This window comes from Rutilus rutilus (genome assembly GCF_951802725.1).
Source record: "Rutilus rutilus genome assembly, chromosome: 4".
Classification (NCBI taxonomy): Eukaryota; Metazoa; Chordata; class Actinopteri; order Cypriniformes; family Leuciscidae; genus Rutilus; species Rutilus rutilus.
The window spans coordinates 39,578,889-39,603,081 of record NC_140212.1 but is presented as its reverse complement, the minus strand read 5'-3'; the positions used below and the strand labels follow the sequence as shown (position 1 = coordinate 39,603,081).

Below are 24,193 nucleotides of genomic sequence, written 5' to 3'. Positions count from 1 at the left end.
ATTAAACAGAGTCTGACATATTATTATTGTATGACTCAAACACTAAATGAAACTACTGAATGTCATACATGCATATTCATCAATACTCTGATTCTTTTACAATAATATATCCCCAGAGTTAATTAACAATATCAAAACTATCGTCAAATGGCTCTGTTTACACGAACCAATGCACATTAATTAGAATGTCACGCAGTTGATTTTAACATCACATTGGATTCAACTTCGATTGGTTTAATGACAAAACTATCCTTTATCTCTTCGTCACAACATGCATATTTCAATATTTACTCATCTTCAGTTAGTTATCAATCATATTTATTCTGTAAATTATTAATTGAACACATATGACTGATTACAGCGCAACAACGGTGTACAAAACACTCACCGGAGTTCCTCTGTTATGAGGTGAGAGAAGACCCAATAGCGAGTGACAGTGAATCAGTCTTTTAATATAAAGTAAATGAGGTAGCCTCCAGCAGAGCAGTTCAACAGAAAACTTCTTTGTAGATAATAGACAACAGAAACAGCCAAAAATACGGCCAGTAATCATAAACAGAAATAATCCTCTTGCAAACAATTAGACAGCGGTCAGCGGCGATGCGTGAACACAGCAGGTGGCTAGCCTCAGGTCACAGAGATGGATGCATAGTAGACACACAGCGGGGAACAGCAGCAGCACAGTCAAGCGTTTCACTGGACACAGAGAGCTGGTTAGAGCATGAGTTGTAAAATACTTGCTGCTAGATGAATTCCCCGACAGGACAGGAAAAAGGTAGAGCGAGAAAGTAACACTGTTCTTCATACAACTGAAGTCAACGAACAATCCGACAAAGAGGCAGGAGAAAGAGAGCGAAGAAGTAGCAAACGTAATCAGAGAGAAAAGGGGACAGGTGCGATGCACTTAGGGTAGAACAGGAGAAGATAGGAAACAGCTGGAATGATTCAGTGAGTGATTGATTGCGTGCGTAAAACAAGTGTAAAGAATGAAGTGACCAGAAGAGGGCGGAAATAAAATGAAAATATGTTTCTTCCCCTTGATTTCACTAGAAAAGAACTTGAAACTTTTTTCTTCACACTCTATTACTCTCTTTTAAATTATTTACACTTTGAATCGTCTTTTTCCTCCGTTCTCTCTCTCATTTTGTAAAATGTCTTTTTCTCAATTATTTCACTCATCACGTGGAGAACCTCACCTCTAGTGGAGAATAGTAGTTACTACCTTTTTCCTTCAAATTACGAGTCTGTTAACTTCCTAAATTTAAAAGGAACCATGGAACTAAGCAGAGGGCCTAATAGGCCCTTTTCACATGACGTCACGCAACTTCCGTTCTGACTCAAAGCAGTGTATGTTTACTTCCGCCGCCAGCATAACGCTACGCTATGGAGTTTACTCAGTCCCTTCAACACCTGCCAGAAATACATCTAGATGATGTACATCGTCTTGCAGACAAATTTTCACTCACCACACGGTCCAAACTTGATAAAGGATACAAATTCTTCATTGAGCAGTACCTGTTTGCATATGAAGGTAAGCATTTTGTATTGTCCCGCCCAACTTACGTTAGCGGAGGAGTTAGGATAACGGTAGCTGCTAGTTGTTAGCTTTCTCTTCTGCAGTGAAAGTCCATAATCTTGATTAATTTACTGTAATACAGACCTGCAAACTCTTGTTGCAATCATGTTTATTACTGATATTATTACTTTGCTATAGATTGTGTATTGTTAGATAAAAGTCAGTAACGCATTCATGGTTAATGTTGTGCCCTTTCACCAAAACATTGCATTGGAATAGTTTCGAATGTAGTTGTCGATGAGGTGACAGTGAGAGGGCGCTGTCACAGGTCCATGAGGAAAAATGAGGAGGCTCATCATCTTCAGGTTTTTCTGATTTTCATGTTCTGCTGCGGTTGCAGACTTTGCAGTATCCCACAAAGTTCCATTGTGGTTCAGTGTGTTTCTCAGCCTGGTGTCAATGAGTGTGTGGCGCCAAACTCTAGATGACAATCTTACATTTAAAAACAGAAGAGGGTTGTTAGGGGACATTAAAGGCTGATAAATATTCTGTGTTATAAGTTATAAAAAGTTGGTGTTCAGAGTTCATAGACTTGCTTTAATCCTTAAGTTTGTTCAATTACTCCAAATAAATGTAAAATTGTTGTGAGCAAAAACTTATTTTCATGTTTCTATTATCAGGTTACATTTCATGCGAAAGAGGTTCCTGTGGTAGTGAAATGCATGTCATGTACCTGCTCTGCTGGGAAAGCACTGTGCAACCACATTGTGGCATTATTGTTTCAAAGTGCTCACTACTGTACCATGGGATTCAAGACAGTGCCATTGCCACTGTCATGCACCAGCTCACTGCAGACCTGGCACCGGCCTAGGACACATGTAATACTTTAACATTCATTACATTTAATGATGTTGGACTAGAATTTTGTAATGACATTTGTCAATTAATAATTTCTCATCAATATATTACAGGGAATTGCTCCTGAGGCAACAAATGACATGGTAGTGCGTAAACCAGTACCAAAGACTAAGGATCATGCCCGAACTGGAGTGAAATGTACACTGTACAGAGCTTATGGTGGTAAGTCTGAATGAACACATGTCCAAATATTTTAATGTATAATAGAACATTGATTAGTATCTTTTCCCTTTAAGCCTTCAGTTGATATCTTCTGCAAATTATGAACATTTCTTAATATGTAAGGGTTTGGGGCAGCTCAAAACATTTTCATGTGTATTTATAGAGAGGTGATATGTGTTGGTGTCTGCTAAAACATGAAAGGTCAGGTGACAATGATATGTACATTTAACTTGACATATCTCACTTTTTTGTCAGGGCCTCTTCCAGATCCTCACATCATTGCCAGTGCTGAGAAACTTCAAGACAAACGCCCACAACCAGGCATTTGCAAATTGCTGCACGGGCTCGAGGCCCTTAATTTTGTGGACTCTAAATTTGGCCCTGTGCCATTTGGGTCTTTGCTCTCTTACCAGTGCCCTCCCGAGATAAGTAGAGACATTATTAAACACCCTGGTGCCCCTGGATTTCCTCAGTTGCCTTTAGAAGGTTACAATTTTAAATTTAATTTCCAATTTGAGCCCAACTACAAGCAACAATGCCACTTAGAGAGCCTGAAGGTGTCAAGGGAGATGTCTGCTGCAATTGAGGAAGAAACACGACTGCAGTCAGAATGCCAGCTGTGGACCCAGGTACGCAAACCCCGACTTACAGCCAGCAGATTTGGTGAAATATGCCATGTCCGTGGAGAGTCTACTGCAAAATCCTTGGCTGCTCGCATTCTGAGAGGAACTCCTCAGACAGCTGCTATGAAAAGAGGGCTGGACCTGGAACCTGACATACTGAGGCAATATTCAGAGTTTTGTGATGTCTCTGTGACGCAGTGTGGGGTCATCATCCACCCTGATGCACCTCACCTTGCAGCCAGCCCTGATGCTAAAGTCTTCAACCCCAGAGAAACACCGCCATTTGGGTTGGCAGAGGTAAAGAGTTGTGATGTTGAAGATGTTGCTCAAGTTAAACACCTGATCACAGTTCGAGGCCAGGCCTGCCTCAAGAAAAACCACAAATATTATTATCAGGTTCAAGGCCAGCTGGCCTTAAGCGGACTTCAGTGGTGTGATTTTATAACAGATACCCACACTGACTTCACAGTTGAAAGAGTATTTAGGGATGAGGAGATCATCAACTCAATGCGACAGAAGCTGGATTATTTTTATCACAACATCTACATGGATGCATTATTACGTTGAGGCAGAATTTTCAAATGTAAATAGTTCTATGTACATCTGTGATGCATGCAATTCCTGTTGTAAATACTTTTTCAATTTACAACTTCAGTCAATGTTGCATTGTATGTAAATATATATGGGCTTTATAGTCTGTCTTGGTCACTTTTTGCTTATGTTCCATGGTTGCAAGGAACTGCTTCCAATCTTGTTTGTAGCTTTGAGCTGCTATGGAAGCTTTTTATTAGTTTCATTCACCTCACTTATATGCTATTATCAAATATGTAAATAAAAAATTGACAAGTTTTAAAAATATTGTTGTTCTTTTAATGGTTAAGGTGTAAATGCATTTTACTCTGGATAAACTTTTTACAGAATGCTTCACAACATTGTTTATTAATAACATATACAAATCCCTATGTTCATAGAAAAGATAGTAAATGTAACAAATTTACAAATATATTACAAAGCACTTGTATTTACAGTATATCTACACAGTGTCAAACAGCTAAAAGTACTGTAGAATTAGTCTCACCCAAGAAAGGAAACACTTCAGATGGGTTTGTCCCCTTTGATATCAAGAGGTCCCTGATAGTTTGAGAGTAGGCAACAGATGGCCCACAGCTGATTGACTGAACCTGCCATAGAAAGAGGAACAAGCCCATCCCAAATGTGGTACTCCTTCACCCTGCGTATCGCCCTCTCAACTAAAATTCTCAGATGGGCAATAGCCTGTGTTTTCTGGGTGTCCTCTGTGCTGAGCTGATTTGATGTTTTCAGTGGAGGGATGATGAGGGTTGCCCCCACCTGTGACAGCATCTTCTCAATTTGGAACCCCTTGTCAGCCATTACTCCATCTTCTGGTTGAAGTAACTGCAAGATCTGTGATTGGCGAGTTATTTCTATATCGGAGATGGAGCCTGTGTACAATTTGGATACAAATGTGATAACCCCACATGGGGCAATGCCAATTAGACCTTTAAAGGTGGTGTGGTTTTTATAGTTGGAAAATGTTTCCGACTGTAGTAAGAGAGAAGATGCTGTTTCACAACGGATCTCGGTGCAGTCTATTATCACTCTCACCTGAGGGCAGTAGAGCTTGAACTTGTCAGGCATTGTGGCCTGCACTTGCTCTCTCGTCATCCACAATGGTAGCGAGCCAAGAACCTGGTAAAGGTAGCTTGTCCATGTTAAGATGATGCGACTAACCGTAGACAAGCTGACCTCGAAGATGGATGACAGGGTTTTCTCCTGAAGCCCAGCTGCAACACGACAGAGAAACATGAACAGTTCATCAATGAGCGGAAGTTTTCGCTGAGGGCTTGGTGTCTCTTGTGCTGTTCGCTGTGCCTTGGACCAGTACAAAAGCCTTGAAGCAGAAGGGTAAACTGACTCCCAAAACACAGTGAAGACCTCCTTTGAGCTGAACCTAGTGTAATAACGAAAGTCCTCATCTGTGACACAGAACTTGAAAATCAGAGGCTGCTGCTGCTTAACTGTCAGCTGCTGAATTTCACGTTCTAGTGACAAAACCTGAAGCTCCAACTCTTGAATTCTCCTTGTGGCAGCATCCAGTTTACCTTTAAAGCAAGAAAAAACATACACCTTAATGTTTATCATTGAGTCATATACTAGTTTTCACTTCGTCTTCATTATTGGATGTTATTTGTTAGTGAGCTTGACAGTAATTCTTGGCTTTTATGAAATGAAGAGACTACAATAACTAAGATTACAATGTAATTTCTGTAATAGTTCTCAATCATCCAAATCATTATCATATTGTGTGGTATTATTCAGAGTAACTGAGTTTCCTGTAAAAGCATTTTACAGTAAGCACAGCTGCTCTGCCGACGAACCCTATAGTTACAAAGTAATTTATTGCCACATAGAAAAACCTGTTAATCTGTTTTTGAATTACTAACCAGGAGAAGGATGGTAGGCATAGTCATGATCTTTTGCTACTCCACCCGCAGGCAGTGCCTCTTCTGTGAAGTCTCCTACAGGCATCTCCTGAGATTCATCTAGGACTGCAGCCCTAAAATGCTTCCTTGCTCTCTGGTAAACCGGCTGTCGAGCTTGTGAGGCTCTTCCTAGAGATGTGAAATAGATACACATAAATGTCAATATGGATATTTAGTAATAATTTCTCAGAACCCAAAAAGTATGTATAATACCACCACAAATGCAATTATAACAAATGGCAATTTAAATGCCAACAGGATGATTTATTATAGTTTTTATATGGACTAATAAGCTGTATAAAAAAAATACAGCTATTAATAAACATTTCTTCGTTTATTTCATACAAGCATAATTGTATGTAAACTGTAAATAATGTAATAAATTATGATTTATTGTTATTTTAAAGTACTACCAGGCTTAATAGTGTCCTACCTTTACCCCAGTCATTCCAGGGGAATCTAGACGGCGTTGCTCCTTTCTTAATCCTGGTTCGTCCACTGGCTGATGTACATATATCCTCTGGGGTAAAGTGCTGACTACACACGTAAGTGCTCCCACGGAGGATTTTAAAACTCGGTCCCTCGTCTCTTTTGATCGCCCTAACCCAACGGGCACGTATTTCAGCGTCCACTGGAAAATCGTGGAAACTTAAATAGGGAAATTTATGTTTGTTGTTTGAACAACAAGGAACACTACAATAGCATCTACAAGATGACTGTGCCATGCTTATTGGATGGGAAACTGGTGAAAAATGAAAACAGGAAGAAATAAATGATAAATCACATCAGCATATGGAAATGGTTTGACATTTAGCTTTGATAAAAATGTAACACTTGTTAGTAAACTTGTGGCAACACACGCTGACCGCGATTTATCTTGTTGCTAGCTAGTCTAACTTTCCTCTCCACGACAGTTACACGTTAAAGAATGCTATACGTTACTGGAAATTATCATTAACATTATCAAAATACGCTAAATATAAGAATCAATAACGCTAAATACGTAAACATTATTATTTTAAACTTTACCTTTCGTGTTGTTAGTTATCACCTTTTGTATTCTCCTGAAGTAACGTTAACCAGCGCGCGCAAGTTAAAACGGAAGTACGTATACCCTGCTTTGCAGAAAAGCGGAAGTTTTCTGACGTCATTGTGAAAAGGGCCTATACACCACCTAAACAAAAAAATAACCACACATCTAGTATATGGGTGTTTCTGCAACACTTTTGACTATCCCAATTAAAAAAAAATCAACCTCTATGAATTTCAATTTTAACCATCACAGTCTGTAATACATATAAAAATTGACACAAAATAGAATGTAGTCGTTAAGATTTTAATCTGGAACATGTTTATTTTTTATGTTTTTCGGGTCATCTTCTTAAAAAGTGTCCTTACCACAACGTTACAATAACGTTCATTTTACACATTTTTCTTTAGTAATTTCTATAAAAAAATTATATATTTAAATAGCTTTTTCAAATTTGATGCAGTTTTGTAAATGGGTAATTCTTCAACTATGGTACTCTTTGAGCTAGACAGTTTCAGAAAATAAAAACATTTCTACAAACAGTTTTTTAGTATCAGTTGGTTTCTCAGACTGTCTAGAAACCTTCCCTTAAGTTGGCTGTGATGATTTGTATTGAATAATATATATTTTTTTCCATTTTTATCTGACAGTCCAAGAAAACGGTCATTTCCATCACATAGCAAAACGTGTGTTTTGAAGAGAAAATAATTAAATATCTTCTGTTATAAATATATTTGATTAAATAGCACACACATCTCTGATCAAATTTGTAATTTATTTATTTTTCAGAAATGTTACTGTAAAGATTTTACAATGTTTACACTAAAAAACACCTAAAACTAGATCACTGGAACATTTCATTTACTTATCATAGCTCAAAATCATGTATTTCTCAAAGTGTATACACATATCTTACCCCTAACTGCACAATTGTCAACACCACTGAATATAGTTGGTTTAATTGTATGTTTTTTATATGTTTTACTTTAAAATATGTGTTGTGGTGGAAATGACATGGCGTGGCGGAAAAGACAATGTGTGGTGGAAATGACATAGATGGGCAACTTCCAATTAAAAACATTTATTTCATTAGTGAACAAAAATATATAATCAATATTTTTGAATAAAAAACAATCCAAAAAATGAAAAAACATGAATATGTGTTAGAAAAAAAAAAAAAAAAACATTTCTTCACTGCTTTCTACATGCTGAACTAGTACAAACTAGAGCAAACCCTTTATGTCATCATTACCTTAATATAACCTTAATATAACCAGTTGAATATAAATGTTGAATAACAGATAAACATAGGCAATATTTTGAAATCGAAAACTTCTATATGCCTATATGCTGAACCAGAGAAAACACTCTGTACTTAAACGTTACTGTCATGTGTGTTATGTCGTAAATCCATGTACTGTCAAACGTAATAATGTTGAATAACAGATAAACATAGGCAATATTTTGAAATCGAAAACTTCTATATGCCTATATGCTGAACCAGAGCAAACACTCTGTACTTAAACGTTACTGTCATGTGTGTTATGTCGTAAATCCATGTACTGTCAAACGTAATAATGTTGAATAACAGATAAACATAGGCAATATTTTGAAATCGAAAACTTCTATATGCCTATATGCTGAACCAGAGCAAACACTCTGTACTTAAACGTTACTGTCATGTGTGTTATGTCGTAAATCCATGTACTGTCAAACGTAATAATGTGGAACAACAACTTGAATCTGACAAAATAGATATTGTATTTGCAAAATACTGTATCTGGCAAACTTGCAAACTTGCATATGGGCCTGAGGTTCAGTTATGTGTCATGGTCAAGAACAGAGCATATTTCCTTCCAAACTGTTGGCTCCACCATCACATGCCTCTTTGTTACTGGTAGAGGCTCTGGGACCAGCCTGATCACATCTTCTGGCCGGTACCAAATTACATCGTCTCTCATAGGCCAGAAGAACTTGTTTTTGCCAATATGACTCATGGTTCTCACCAGAGCACAACCCTCAGGGTCCACATCCTGTATAATGCCAGGGTAAGGATCCCCATCATACCGTACCACACACCAACTTCCAATCAGTCCTTCATGCAGGTCTATGATGGGTTGAAAGGTGCTGGTAAGTGTGCTTGAACTTGGTGATCCCAATGCAGTCTCCATGTTAGAGCCCTGCACGGGCCTCAAATCTAGGCCCGAGCCCGGCCCTGGCCCGAGACGCTCAGGCCCTAGCCCGACCCGTGTCCGACAGCTCATCAGAATTATAAGCCCGAGTCCGACCCGAGCCCGGGTTTTTTTTTTTTTTTTTTTTTTTTTTTTTTACAGCGGCAGCCTGCCCTATTTGCAGCCATTAAAATATGTCCGTTTTGTTAGTTATGTTTCTTTTCGTTTCATTTCTTTATTAAGTTAATTTAGACAAATGTTTGGAGCATTTAAAAAAAAAAAAAAAAGTAATAAAAACTCAGTGAGTGTTTTAGCGCAATTTTCTGACGTCATGGGATCACAACACAAAGAGATAGTAAATCTTTTCCTGGATTTTTTTTTGTGCGTTCCCGAGATTAGACCTTCCTTAACATAATGCCGAAAACCCGAAGTCTCTAGGTGGTCTGGTTGAGGAGTAGATAGAAGTGCAAGATTGGTGCGCACAGACAGAACAGAAATCATGAGTTAACAATCGCAATTTTGTCCGGTGGAAAATTGCGCTAAAAATTACGACCTAAGCAGCCAAGCCAACAGCGAGTAAAACATGTTTGATCAATTTAGCCTCTCAAATCAACGCTAATACTTTACTTGGCAACAATAAAATCCATAGATATAAAACACTTCAAGCATATCACACAGACAGTTAGTTTAATGTTTATTTATTAAACCACAGTGAGTAATTTTTTTTTTAAATACTGAGGCAGGCTCAGGCTGCTCGCAACAGCGCTCGCAAACGAAACGAGCAATAGAGCAAATTAAATTAAAAAAATCAAAAACAAACTTGCAGGTTATCTTACCTCAAAAATGCACCACAGAACATGGCCATTCTTTTTTTCCAGTAGTTTCCAACAGTTAAACGAAAATAAAGTCCAATCAAACGAAAAACGAAAAACATCAGTAGCCTAGTTTCCAACAGTTAAACGAAAATAAAGTCCAATCAAACGAAAAGTTAGAACAGTCTCTTACAGAGCATCGTGGAGAAAAAGAATAGCATCCACAGTGGGAGATTTTAACCCAGTCCTCTCTTCTATCACTCTGCGATTTTTCTCTTAATATTCTGCATTATTTGCAAGTGAGGTGAATCGTTGGTTGCGCTGACGGGAAACCTTCTGTGTGTGCGCGTGCTTGCGTGCGTGAGACTGTCATGTCAATCATATGTCAGTGTAATTATAAGATTATGAAAGTTATGAGGTTATTAAATGTCTTTCTATGTTTGTTCTTCTATCGTCGACGTCAACTTCTCATATTTTTTTAATTAATGTCTAAAAATATAAAAAGAAGGATAACCCAAAAAAGGCCCGAGGCCCGGCCCGCATGTGAACTATGACGTGAAAATTGGCCCGAAGCCCGGCCCTAGGGGCGTAAAAAAGTCGGGGCCCGTCGGGCTCGGGCTGAAATGCAGGGCTCTACTCCATGTTCTGTGCTCCCAGTATGTCAACATTTTTGAGACCAAAACACTGGCAAGGATGGGGATCTGCACAAAAGCAACTGAGAACTCGCCAAGAAATCTCCCCCGGTCTTGTAGAGACTATCTAAAAGAACAAAATGCACTTAAACACTGTGGAGATATAAATTGAAAAATGTTAAACTCTCATTACAAAGGTGACGTGTGATACCTGATGTATCTGCATGGTTCCTTTGATGGTCAGCAGACCATCAGGAAGGAGACTATCCATCTCTTCAATTTCCCCCTCAGTGATGTACATTAACTTGACAGTCGATGGCTGGTTAAGCAGTTGTTCAAACATCACTTTTCCAGTTGGAAGGTCAATGCCTTTGGCCACAAGCGAGTCTGCCTGGCGCTTAACAGCCGCACCAATTCCATCAGCTGGGCCCTTCCCATGTCCGGCCTCCAGAAAATTCCAGGTCACCTTTTGGAATCCCAGCTCATATGGTACTTTGCTCAGGAAAAAAAAGTTCTTTTTTGACCTATACTGAGTGGTTGGGCCATCACTTATGACATGGAGGGTGGTTGCAGCTGTGTTTAGTTGTTTGAGGTAGGGAAGCACTTTTTTGAGGTGAGCCCAGATTGCAGGTGGGTCATGGCGCATTGAGGAACTAATGGTGCAAACAGACACAACACCATTCTTAGTGTGAGCCACACCAGTATGGAGGCTTACCTGCTGGTGGGAATCACCAAAATGGACAGCTTGAATTTCATTGTAAAATTTGCACATGTAATTTTCTGCGAAGTCAATTTGTAGAACAATACTGTCTTCGTCAATCTTTTCTTTTAGTTCTCTCAAAGACAGATATTGGTGTTTTATGTTGTGAATGTGCTTTCCCATCTTTTTCTTCAGTTGGTCTGAAAAGTCATCCAACAGTGTCTTCAATGTCCCATATACTTTTTCCTTTGTTGTGTGGTGAACTTTAATAATTTCTTTGGAGCCATCTTTTTTATTTTTTTCTCTGTCTTCCACAGAACTTCTCCATTCAAACCACCAGGTTTGCTCCCCAGCATCGAAGGCAGAGGTTTGGAGCTCATGGTCTTTACAATCCAGACACTCCCTGTACATGCATTCTTTTGTCACATTTTTGCATGCAATTGAATACATGAGATCGGTGACTTTAGACGTTTTAATGACTTTGTGAAAGAATAGTTTGTTTGCCATGAACTGTATGTTTGAGTGTAGCTTACACAGACACGTGTCTCTGTCTTTGATCGTTGGTGTAACAATCCAAAAGGGTCGCTTTTTGCAAAACTCTGCATAGGACAGTCTGACTTCGGGATGTTCGTGTCTAAACTTCAGGTGCAGTGTCTGCAAAGAATCCACCAGAAAGCGCTTTTGCATTTTATTTTTCATCTTTGTAATTGTCTCTTTCTTTCCAGTAGTGGCCCTACTGTTATCGTCGCGTTCTAAAAACTTTGTTATCTTTTCCTTCACTTCTTGACTGATTCTGTTTCGTTGTGTTTTGCGGGTGTATTTGAGTTTGTCTGCCCTTGTCATGTTTGTCCTGATTAGCTTTGTAGAGAATCCAAATTCTTTCTTGGCCATGGTGACCAGGCGGTATTTTTTCAAGATCTTGCCAGCCACAAGTTTGGAGATCAGTTGCCGAGCTTTACGATTGTCAACATTCTGATACTTTTTTCTTATTTCTGACATAATGGTGTTATGGAATAGGAGTGTCTTCTTTAATTGCTTGCTTCCTTGCTGCATATGTTGCTTTGTTTTCATTTTAGGTGACTCTAGGGTTCCCAGGTTCTTCCTAAGTCGATTACATCTTTTTTTGTATTTTTCAACTTTTCTGAGGGCATCCTCAAGCTTTTCTTTAATGTGATTAAGATCTCTGTACACCTTTGCTCTTGCCTTCGCAACCTTTTTTCTCCCTCTTTTCCTCTGTGGAGTTCTCTCTGGTGTAGGCTCACACAGCTGAGGTGTTTCAGGGATGTCTTCTGCATCAACACTCATGTTGTCTGGTGATTCTGGTGGTGTTGTATGTGCTATAAAACTATTCACTGCTGAGACCATTTTCAATTTCCTACGTCTGTTTTGTTGAGAAATTCGCCACTGTCTTCTCATTTTTCGATGTTCTCTTTTTGGCATTTCTGTCACAGATTTAACAACACCTTGTTGCTTTTTCTTCAGGTATCTTTCTCTGTCCTTCTTGAGGAATTCTGCATATTTAAGTGGATCTGATTTTATTCTTTTTCTATAAGATCTTGACCTCTGTGCTGTGGTATTGTTTGCCATCTTACATCATGTCAAACTTACTTAACAATTGTTCTCTTATTTACCAAAAATATTTTAACAATAATAAATAATAAAATATTTCCTTACTACCTTAACTTAATTAATTATATGTTGTTGTTTTTTTACATTAAAGTTTTAGTATTATAGCCCAAATAATTTGCTGTTTTGCACCAACAATGTCATTTCCACCACACCATGTCTTTACCACCACAATGAACCCCGTGGTGGAAATGACTGTGGTGGAAATGACATTTCCCCCCTTTCCCTCTAAAATATCATGCTATGTTAGCCTGCTAATATTAGTTTTAGAGTTAGCATTAAATATACACAAATTACACATTATTAAATTAAATTTATCCAGTTATTTTTACGTCCATGTGAAATATGAGCCGTTTGGAAATGACGACCAATAAACATACTCTCAGTTTAAGTCATATTTACCTTGATTTTTCTTCTTTTCATTACCCCCAAAAGAGGTCACCCTTTCACCCAGCCTTGTGTTCCACTGTGGAGTTTCTGTTGCTATGGTTACCAAGTATACAAACCTAAAACAATGATTCCAGGATTCTATTTTGTACAGTGTGGTGGAAATGACAGTGAACCCAAGGGACAAGGGTTCTACTTATGAAAAATATAGGAAAATGTGAATAAATATTGCAATATATAATATGTATAATTGAAATAGACATTATTTTATAATTTGTACTTGAAATCTACATTTTTTAAATAATTAATTTAGAATTAAGCGAGGTTGAAGGTACAAAGTCTGGCTTAGGGACGGAGGGAAAACAGTAAAAAACATGTATAAAAGGACTCATATTATATAATAAAAAGAATGATTGAGCCATGATACATTTTTTATAAGTTCCCCTTAGGGTGAAGTAAGTGTGACAAAAACAAAAAAGAAGAAATGTTTTTTAGATTTTATTGTTTCATCCAGGGACAAGAAAAGTACCATAGTTAAAGAATCACCCAAATACTGATATAAAAAAAATATACAAAATTGGCAATTTCATGTTTTTTTCTATGCCATGTAAAAAATTTACAGTAACCTTAGATGTCAATTGTTTCCATACACACAAAAGATAACATAATTAACTTTTTATGACAGATGTTGCAATTTCAATGTGTTAATCATCTCAACTTAAGTGTAAAAATATTTTTTTGCAAATTGAAATGTGAAAAAAAATGAAAATAAAGCAGTGCTGCGGTAATGACATCTTGTGTCGGTAAGGACAAAATGTTTACTGCCACGTTAAAAAATGGCATGTTTATATATATACTAATATATATACTAATATATACTTCAGTACTAATAATATACTGAATATATGTAATTTAATATACAGTAAACCTTGAATTTGTCTCTACCGCAACACAAGGTCTTTACCGCAACACCTAAATTTGCTGCGGTAAAGACATGTTGCGGAAATGAAGTTTTTGCTAATATTTTTGCTAATTGGCAGCTAGCAAGGCCTACCACATTAGTTTTGACTCTTAGCATCTTAATATACATGAATTCAACAGTAATATACATTTATTTTTAAAATGTAGTTCAAAATACACAATTATTAAGCTGAATGGTAAGGACACACAATAAATACTAGAGCAGAAAAGATGATGTTTACCTTATTTTTTTGGTATCTTGTGAGTGAGGTAGTGTGGTGGCCCAGTCTGTCAGCAATGTGCTCAAGTATTCATTTCTGTTTCCATAGAAACTAGACTTGTTTGGGTTTGATAAAAATTCATAATAAAAGCTTTTTTTCATTGTTGCGGTAAGGACTCAAAAGTGTGGGACAGGCACATTTAGTTTAAAAAAAAAATCATAAAAATGATCAGTAAATAATACAAAGAATTTTAAGATGCTGTAAATTAATCTGTATATTAAACAATTCCATTTGAAATAATGTCATATTGTAAAAGAATGAGCTAATTTTAAGTATCTCAACATTGAAACCACGGGTGTGGGACATGAGCAAAAATTGTGTATGGACCTATAAATGCTTCATAATTTTACATTAAATCATATTATTTATTCATTATTTTTTTATGTCAAGGTGTGTATTGACACTACGTTTATATTTATGAAACATCAAATGACAAATTTTAACATAAATCTAAAATTTCACTCCTGGGACTTAAAAGTGCCCGTAGTTGCAGAAACACCCATATATGATGTTATTTTGCCAGCATCTAAATTGTGCATGTATTGCTAGAATCTTGGGATTTCATAATTTCACTCTAAAAAAATTATTTCATCACTTTCTTTCTTTCTGCGAACTTGTGTGAATGTGTGTTTTTGTGTGTTAGAATAGTTAATAAAGTCTTGTTTGTATTAAAAAAATAAGTGTCTTGTGTTATTGTGCTTACAAATTTAATGTCTTAAACTGCTGATCTATGTTACCGAGATGCTTGAAGTCCAGTGTGAAGTTTCCACGGTCTGTGTTGGTTTGGGGAGCCATGTCATCGGCTGGTGTTGGTCCACTGTGCTGTCCACTCAACGCAGCCGTCTACCAGGACATTTCCAGAGCACTTCATGCTTCCTTCAGCAGACAAGCTTTATGGAGATGCTTCCTTCATTTTCCAGCAGGATTTGCACCTGCCCACACTGCCAAAAGAACCAAAACCTGGTTCAATGACCATGGTATTACTGTGTGATTACTGTGTGATTTCATGTAATATTCTAATTTTCTGAGATTTTGATTTTGTGGTTTTCACAAGCTGTAAGCCATAATCATCAAAATTATAACAAATAAAGGCTTGAAATATCTCACTTTGCATGTAATGAGTCTATATAATATACAAGTTTCACTTTTTGAATGGAATAACTGAAATAAATCAACTTTTTGATGATATTCTAATTATATGACCAGCACCTGTAGTATATAAACTGTATATATAAATTGTATATAGTTTATAAACTTTTATAAACTGTATAGGTTTTTTTTGTTAAAAAACTTAACAAAAAACTTGAGTCACATGACATTCATGGGTCCTGTCTGTCTCAGTGATGAAACTCTTTATACAAAGTCACATGAATAGACAGCTCAGAGTTTTATACAGTAATCTATTGCAAATTTCAAACACTCATTAATAAAGGTTCATATGTTAATGATTCTTCATGATTTTCATCTTAAATCATACACTGAAGGTTCAGAATTATTGGAATCACATTCTGCAAATCTCCTGTTCTCTTAAGGGAAACAGTAGGAAACCACTGAAAGTGTTGTAGTTATTCCCATTAACAAGTATCCTCCTGCCAGACCAAAGACTCACATAGACAACATCTCCAACCTCCAGGATCAACACAACTCCATTAGAGGAGTTTACATAATCCTTAGCCTGAAGAACATCTGCTGAAACCACACGCTCTCCATTCTTAATAATGGCTACAGATGCTGAAGTTGGGCCAAAACCAAATACAGAGACTCTGAACATGTACGCTCCTTTCAGTGGGGCTGTGAAAACACCTAAATCAAATAACAAGAGATACAGAATCAGCTGTTTCCTGTATGATTGCTTAATTACAAAGAACACTGTGTAATAGTTTTGAAAGATGGCAGATCATTTAATTCTCTAATACACATTACACAACTACAGAGAGGTCTGAATGGAGCAGAAGGGTTTTCATTACTATAAACTGAGTTTTATGACTCATTTCATTGATCATTACCTGTAACTGGGTTGTAGGCGTTCCCTATGTTTGTGAAGACGTCCCTGTAGGTTAGTGTGAAGTCAGTGGTAAAAGGACCAATATATCCATGGCCAGATTGCATCAGTGAAGCTGAAAAAGCTATTTCTCTGCCTGATATTGAAAAACATAAGCAATATTGCAATTACAATTGTGTTGTTACTGTATTAAACTGAGAATGTAGGCAAGGCAAGGCAAGTTTATTTATATAGCACATTTCATACACAATGGCAATTCAAAGTGATTTACATAGAAGAAATAAAAATAATAAAAATAAATAAGAATAATTAAAATATGCTTGGTGTTAAGGATATAGCCTTCATAAATAGTACACTAGTGTTCTCATTTAAGCATCTCTTCTTAACAGACACAGATCTAGCTTCAATGGCAGGAGAGATCAATATATCAAAGAAAGACACTGAATTTAATAAAATTCAAGCACAGTCTCACATCTATTTTTCTTTCTCAACTCCTCCACTTGACTTGTAAGTTTTTGAAATTTCTGTGAAGAAATAAAGATCCTGTTAAATTACATTAACACTGCTTATTGTACTAGATAGATAACACAATTTACACAGTATACACTCAACTTTACACTAACATTTACACTATGCATTAATAATGTATTTCATTGGTGTTTTACTTTGAGGATCATTGATAAAAGAGTGAATGTTTTGGTGAGGTACCATCATTTTTCTTGTTCATCTCTTCCAGGATAAATGTCTGTTGTTCACTCAGTCTCGTCTCTAAAGCTCTGTTGATGGTTTTCTGCTCTGTAACAGTGGCGGTCAGTTCTCTCAGCACTGCATAGATGTCAGGGAAGCTACATCAACCACATTACTGCAGAGGCTGCACCAATCCGTCTTCAATCTCCCATTCTAGCCTTCCCTCACTCGTGAACAAGACCCCAAGATACTTGAACTCCTCCACTTGAGGCAGGAGCTCTCCACCAACCTGAAGTGGGCAAGCCACCCTTTTCCGACTGAGGACCATGGCCTCGGATTTGGAGGTGCTGATTCTCATCCCAGCCGCTTCACACTCGGCTGCAAACCGTCCCAGTGCATGCTGAAGGTCCTGGTCTGATGGGGCCAACACGACAACATCATCCGCAAAGAGCAGAGATGAAATCGTGTGGTCCCAAACCTGACACCCTCCGGCCCCTGGCTGCGCCTAGAAATTCTGTCCATAAAAATTATGAACAGAACCGGCGACAAAGGGCAGCCCTGCCGGAGTCCAACATGCACCGGGAACAAGTCTGACTTACTGCTGGCAATGCGAACCAAGCTCCTGCTCCGGCCGTACAGGGACCGGATAGCCCTTAGCAAAGGGCCCCGGACCCCATACTCCCAGAGCACCCTCCACAAGATGCCAGTATCAGTACCTCAAGACAGAGATGTCTCTAAATAAATGTTCCTTGCAGTTTGTGCCTATAATAAATAAATGTTCCTTGCAGTTTGTGTGTGTTTGTGTCATATTTTTTTTTTTAATTCACTCTCTGTAATTTATTTTACCCTAGACAGGCAAGTGCTCATATATGGTAACTTCATTGACCTTGATTTGCAATGCAAAGATGAAAAAAATTGGGAATTTTTTTTGTTTGTTTAAATGTCCTTTAACATCCCCCATTAGCTTTCTGAGGTTAAAATTTAGAATTTCCAAATATTTTAATGAGTGCCCTATAAAGGGTTAAGCAGAAAAAAAAAACAACCAACAAAAGGAAAGAAAATGATACACAAAACCATGGAACTAAGCAGAGGGTCTATTACACCACCTAAACAAATAAAAAAAAATAACCAAAAATCTATATGATGTTATTTTGCCAGCATCTAAATTGTGTGTGTGTGTGTGTGTGTGTGTGTGTGTGTGTGTGTGTGTGTGTGTGTGTGTGTGTGTGTGTGTGTGTGTGTGTATTGGTGTAAACTGTTTATGGGTGTATATGCACTTCAGCAGTCCTTTCAAAATAAGTGTCATAGAGTCTAAATGTGACAGCATGTATTGCTACAATCTTGAGATTTCATAATTTCACTCTAAAAAAATGATTTCATCACTTTCTTTCTTTCTGTGAACTTGTGTGAATGTGTGTGTTTATGTGTTAGGTATTAGTTTTGTGTGTTAGAATAGTTAATAAAGTCTCGTTTGTATTAAAAAAATAAGTGTCTTGTGTTATTGTGCTTACAAATGTAATGTCAAACTGCTGATCTATGTTACCGTGCTAATAAATAGTATTTTTTACTATAATTTAGATATTAATATCCGCTGAGCTGCTCGTTCAAGTGAACGCTGGACGACTCGTTTGTTTGGCCGTAAAATAAGTGACTCAATTCTCAATAAATTAATGATTTCTTTTGAGCTTAATTGACATGTTTCCCTTACATTGCCCATCCTAAGAAAATTAGGCCCAACCTTCTGGAAATTGCCATCATTTTAATAATTGTATTTACAAAAAAAGAAAATAATAATTCACACACAACAATTCACAAAATCCAGGTGGGACTGATAAATATGAACGTCTCTTTATTCTCTTATTATTATGTAGGATGAAGAGATGCAGATCAAGGATCAATAAGAAAGTACACTTAAAAAGATATTACTTAACATTCTAGATTTAATAATTTAACAAAACACTTGAGTCACATGACTTTCATGGGTCCTGTCTGTCTCAGTGATGAAACTCTTTATACAAAGTCACATGAATAGACAGCTCAGACTTTTATACAGTAATCTATTGCAAATTTCAAACACACATTAGTCCTCATTAATAAAGGATCATATGTTAATGAGTATTCATGATTTTCATCTTAAAATCATATGCTGAAGGTTCAGAATTATTGGAATCACATTCTGCAAAGCTCCTGTTCTCTTAAGGGAAACAGTAGGAAACCACTGAAAGTGTTGTGGTTACTCTGGCTATCATATATCCTCCTGCCAGACCAAAGTCTCACATAGACAACATCTCCAACCTCCAGGATCAACACAACTCCATTAGAAGAGTTTAAATAATCCTTAGCCTGAAAAGCATCTGCTGAAACCACACGCTCTCCATTCTTAATAATGGCTGCAGTTGCGTGAGTTCCTCCAAAACCAAATACAGAGACTCTGAACATGTACGCTCCTTTCAGTGGGGCTGTGAAAACACCTAAATCAAATAACAAGAGATACAGAATCAGCTGTTTCCTGTTTGATTGCTTTATTACCAAACACACTGTGTAATAGTTTTGAAAGTTTGCAGATCCTTTAATTCTCTAATACACATTACACAACTGCAGAGAGGTCTGAATGGAGCAGAAGGGTTTTCATTATTATAAACTGAGTTTTATGACTCATTTCATTGATCATTACCTGTAACTGGGTTGTAGGCGTTCCCTATGTTTGTGAAGACGTTCCTGTAGGTTAGTGTGATGTCAGTGGTAAAAGGACCAATATATCCATCGCCAGATTGCATCAGTGCAGCTGAAAAAGCTATTTCTCTGTCTGATATTGAAAAACATTATCAATATTGCGATTACAATTGTGATATTACTGTATTACACTGAGAATGTATACATTGAATTTAACATCATTCAAGCACACTTTCACCTCTATTTTCCTTTCTCAACTCCACTTGACTCAGAGTAAGATTTGAGATTTCTGTGAAGGAATAAAGATTCTGTTAAATGACATTGAAACTCCTTATTGTAATGGATAGATAACACAATTTACACAGTATACACTTAACTTTACACTAACATATACACTATGCAATGTATTTCATTGGTGTTTTACTTTGAGGATCATTGATAAAAGAGTGAATGTTTTGGTGAGGTACCATCATTTTTTTTGTTCATCTCTTCCAGGATAAACGTCTGTTGTTCCCTCAGTCTCGTCTCTAAAGCTCTGTTGATGGTTTTCTGCTCTGAAACTGTGGCGGTCAGTTCTCTGATGTTCACTTTCTGCTCTGTAACGGTGGCGGTCAGTTCTCTCAGCGCTGCATGGATGTCAGTGAAGAACAGATGGTAGTTTTGTTGGCTGTCAGTTGAAGCTTCATCTCTCAAAGTGTCTGTTTGAGGTGGATTCTGTCTTCCGTCCTCAGATCTGAACTGTTGACTGATCTCATTCTCATTGAGTCCTCCATCTACCTGATGCTGTACGACACACACAAAGGTTTCCAACAGCAGCAGTAAACATACTAAACCCTTCATTCTTCACTGATGTTTGTTTCCAGCTCTTGCTCTGTCATCCTCACAGCCTCTCATGTTCCTTTATAGTGTCCTGATTTACTGTCTTTTGTACATGATTTACATTGCTTCAGATAAATAAGTAGTTCAAGTTAATTGTTAATCATAATTAGTGGAATGTTCCGGGTTCAGTAGATGTTTATCTCTATTTACAACATTTGTGGCACTATGTTGATCTCAACAGAAAATAACTTTGACTTGGTTTAAGCCTTGTGGCTTTATCTTGTAACAGTGTGTATTTTAATGTTAACTGCTTGGCCCATTTCCATCAATTGTAAGTGCCGGACAAATTTTTTTTTTTTAAATAAAGAGTTGACATTCATTTCTGTGATGACTGACTTTATGCCGCAAATGTTGCTGATGGAGTTTAACTTGTATTAAATCCACATAATTCCTTTAAATGTTATTTTCCCCCCTCATGCAACAACATCCTGTCACGGTACAGTGCGTGACTTGACTTTTTGCTTTCTATTAGAAAAGCACATAAAGACAGTTTTCTTAACATTCAGAGTAAGATGATTTTCCTGGAGCCATAATAGATATGGTCATCTGTGATTTGGATTTTCTACATCCTCCAGGCCTTTATGAATTATTTCTCTGTGGACTAAATAAACTCTTTAATTGCACTCGGCATTTGGGTACTGTCTGTTTACAGGTTCTACTCTATTGTAGTCTGAAGGAGCCAAATGATGACAAATGTAAAAAAAAAAAACAGAAATGCACAGAATAAAATGTAATTTAATAGTCATAAGCATATATATCCATTACATGTCTCAGGCTTACATAAGTATCTTCAACTCACTCATCACTCAGACTCCAGTTTTACTTGTTTTGTTCTTTTCTTGTGTCATGTATGTGGTGAAGTGGGAAGCATCGAGTGGATCTGAGACCGTGAGAGATCTGGCAAGTACCTTTTATCATTATATTTCAAGCCTTAACTTATTACAATCAATGGAAATTAAAAGAACAACCAAGTTAATATATGTAACTAAAAAACAGAATCGTCTGATTCTCAGTAGCAAATGTACTATTTTAATTCTTCATTGGATGAACTGGCTGGTGAATTGATGGAATTTTAACCTCCACCAATATCCATCCATCTTCTACCGCTTATCCGGGGCCGGGTCGCGGGGGCAGCAGTCTAAGCAGGGATGCCCAGACTTCCCTCTCCCTAGACACTTCCTCCAGTTCTTCCGGGGAGACACCGAGGCGTTCCCAGGCCAGCCGGGAGACATAGTCTCTCCAGCGTGTCCTAGGTCTTCCCCGGGGTCTCCTCCCGGTGGGACATGCCCGGAACACCTTCCCGGGAAGGCGTCCAGGAGGCATCCGGAAAAGATGCCCGAGCCACCTCAGCTGACCCCTCTCGATGTGGAGGAGCAGCGGCTCTACTCTAAACTCCTCCAGAGTGACCGAGCTTCTCACCCTATCTCTAAGGGATCGCTCAGCCACCCTGCAGAGAAAGCTCATTTCGTCCGCTTGTATCCGGGATCTTGTCCTTTCGGTCATGACCCACAGCTCATGACCATAGGTGAGAGTAGGAACGTAGATTGACCGGTAAATCGAGAGCTTCGCCTTGCGGCTCAGCTCCTTCTTTACCACGACAGACCAGTACATCGACCGCATTACTGCAGAAGCTGCACCGATCCGTCTGTCAATCTCCCGTTCCATCCTTCCCTCACTCGTGAACAAAACCCCAAGATACTTAACCCTCTGGAGACCAAAAACGCGCCCGCGCGTTTTGCTCGTTTTTTTTTTTAGCAATGAAAAATAAACACAAAATGCTCTGTTAATTTTGATCTTTCATTTTCGTGTAATACATCAATCGATCCTGTTCAGTTTCTATTTTTTTTCTGTATACTCACAATAAAAATAAAGTGTTTTGCTTTTTGACAAATAAAGAAAAATTAACATGATGCTATTTCTGCCTTCTCTCTGTCAGTAAACTCCCATTTGAAACGCGTTCGAAAATGATCTATAACTCCGCGAAAATTCAGTCAAACAGGCAAACAGACCCACGGGCATAAAGCTTGAGATCGCAGCTTTTAAATGAAGTAATTTATATAAAAAACAAATATTATCAGCTTCTGTAATCTGTATAAAAAGAGAGCGACTCCAGTCGAGCTCATTACGAGATGATTCACAGTAATTTGACCACGCCCCGGAGAGCGCGTGCTATTCAAACGCAAATTCTGAGAACCATTTCAGTCTGTGAAACGCCCACATCAGCTGTAAACAAAGAGGCATAATATATCCTACCGTAGCCTATGGAGAAAAGTTTCCGTGCTGATATGAGGAGCAATATGAGGAGCAGATCCCGCTGAGGAGTGAGGTAGGCTAAGTTATCCTTTCTCAAGTGTTAATGTGGAATAACGTTATGGAATAACGTTAGGCCTATGTAAACAAAAAGATGAATCGCGTTTCTATAATATGAATCGCGTTTCTGTGAGATGAATGAAGGGTACATATTTGTAAAGACTGTTTAGCCTAAATATGAATCGCGTTTCTGTGAGATGAATGAAGGGTACATATTTGTAAAGACTGTTTACCCTAAATATGAATCGCGCGTCTGTGTGTGAAAGAATAAACTGCTTTTCTATAGCCTACTGAGATGAGTAAAAATCGACTGAAATATGTTGAAATAAAATGTATTTGTATAAGCAACGTATTAAACTGCAAATTAACATTTATAGGCTATGCCCTAATATTTCATAAAAACAACGTTACAGTCAGGCGAAGTATGAAAGACAACATTTTGTTGACTAGATTTGGGTACAGTTTTTACTGTAGAATATACTGTCACATCAAATAAGCTTTTCTGCTCATATATATAAAAAACTATTTTGTCAAAAATAAAGTCATAGACTAAGATGTTCCAATGTTGGCTATATTCAAACTAATGAATACATATGATAAAATGTAGGCCTATAATCTTTTTTTTTTTTTTTTACAAAGAAAGAGTACTTTTTTGCAGAAATATTGCTGAAATTGTAACCTTTTTAATAAAATAGCAAAACATATTTACAAGATAGATGTAAGCAAAATCTTAAATGGTCAATATAAGTCTTCTTCAAAATATATATTTTGTCCTTGCATTGTGGCTTGCATCAGTGTCACACCTGAATGAATGGCTAATTATGCAGAGTCATTATGCAGAGTGGGTGGGACTGGGTAATCTAAGGTGTAAACTACTCCTCCCCCTCGCATATTGGCTTTCCAAGCAAAACCTGTTTTACACCATTTAAATCAATGTATTTTTTTTTTGTGAACGATAAAGCAAGACTATTTTCACATAATTTTGAAGCTAGAACTCGAAGAGACAACATCCATTAGTCAAAAGTCTTGTGGGCACATATTTTGCATGAGTTTTGTGGTCTTATTTCAGCAACTTTCATTTTTATTTTTTTAAATAACCACGCATAAACATTATTCTCTTAAAAATACAAACATCTACATACATGTTGCTCGCATATTATGGTAGGCCTGTTTGTGCTATATAGAGTGAATTTACACCTTTGCCATTAACATGTTTATAAATAACTGAAAAAAGCACAAATGTCAGAGCATGTCAGAACATCTCAAGGGCCCCAAAAACAGCTTGGTCCCCAGAGGTTGGACCAAGCTGTTTTTGGGGCC

General features: G+C 37.5%; 3 protein-coding genes and 1 long non-coding RNA gene across 4 annotated transcripts; 1 reads left to right on the top strand and 3 right to left on the bottom strand.

Moving 5' to 3' along the window:
• Positions 1 to 1,339: 1,339 nt before the first annotated feature.
• LOC311289520 (uncharacterized protein) lies at positions 1,340 to 4,051 on the top strand. The gene is made up of 4 exons (XM_084407593.1): positions 1,340 to 1,531; positions 2,197 to 2,394; positions 2,488 to 2,596; positions 2,852 to 4,051. Exons 1-4 carry the CDS (start codon positions 1,430 to 1,432, stop codon positions 3,784 to 3,786), a joined length of 1,344 nt encoding a protein of 447 aa, XP_084263719.1. The 5' UTR covers positions 1,340 to 1,429; the 3' UTR covers positions 3,787 to 4,051.
• A 241-nt stretch (positions 4,052 to 4,292) lies between these two features.
• Positions 4,293 to 6,535, bottom strand: LOC311288785 (uncharacterized protein). The gene is made up of 3 exons (XM_084406377.1): positions 6,157 to 6,535; positions 5,685 to 5,852; positions 4,293 to 5,342 (listed from the first exon to the last, which is right to left on the bottom strand). The coding sequence occupies exons 1-3, from the start codon at positions 6,446 to 6,448 to the stop codon at positions 4,315 to 4,317; spliced, it is 1,488 nt and encodes a 495-aa protein (XP_084262503.1). The 5' UTR covers positions 6,449 to 6,535; the 3' UTR covers positions 4,293 to 4,314.
• A 9,078-nt stretch (positions 6,536 to 15,613) lies between these two features.
• Positions 15,614 to 16,527, bottom strand: LOC311289033. The gene is made up of 2 exons (XR_014627064.1): positions 16,329 to 16,527; positions 15,614 to 16,125 (listed from the first exon to the last, which is right to left on the bottom strand). It is a non-coding gene; the product is annotated as an uncharacterized lncRNA (long non-coding RNA).
• A 2,653-nt stretch (positions 16,528 to 19,180) lies between these two features.
• Positions 19,181 to 20,555, bottom strand: LOC311289080 (uncharacterized protein; the record flags this gene model as incomplete). Its single annotated transcript, XM_084406839.1, has 5 exons — positions 20,265 to 20,555; positions 20,152 to 20,222; positions 19,923 to 19,973; positions 19,686 to 19,817; positions 19,181 to 19,482 (listed from the first exon to the last, which is right to left on the bottom strand). The coding sequence occupies exons 1-5, from the start codon at positions 20,522 to 20,524 to the stop codon at positions 19,181 to 19,183; spliced, it is 816 nt and encodes a 271-aa protein (XP_084262965.1). The 5' UTR covers positions 20,525 to 20,555.
• Positions 20,556 to 24,193: the final 3,638 nt, after the last annotated feature.

What these genes read in the sequence shown, in the direction of transcription:
- LOC311289520 (XM_084407593.1), top strand. Translation starts at nt 1,430, where the DNA reads ATGATGTACATCGTCTTGCAGACAAATTTTCACTCACCACACGGTCCA. An exon ending in GTACCTGTTTGCATATGAAG is followed by an intron (nt 1,532 to 2,196) that starts GTAAGCATTTTG and finishes TTCTATTATCAG; the next exon opens with GTTACATTTCATGCGAAAGA. An exon ending in GGCACCGGCCTAGGACACAT is followed by an intron (nt 2,395 to 2,487) that starts GTAATACTTTAA and finishes AATATATTACAG; the next exon opens with GGAATTGCTCCTGAGGCAAC.
- LOC311288785 (XM_084406377.1), bottom strand. Translation starts at nt 6,448, where the DNA reads ATGGCACAGTCATCTTGTAGATGCTATTGTAGTGTTCCTTGTTGTTCA. An exon ending in CTGGAATGACTGGGGTAAAG is followed by an intron (nt 5,853 to 6,156) that starts GTAGGACACTAT and finishes TCACATCTCTAG; the next exon opens with GAAGAGCCTCACAAGCTCGA. An exon ending in TGCCTACCATCCTTCTCCTG is followed by an intron (nt 5,343 to 5,684) that starts GTTAGTAATTCA and finishes CTTGCTTTAAAG; the next exon opens with GTAAACTGGATGCTGCCACA.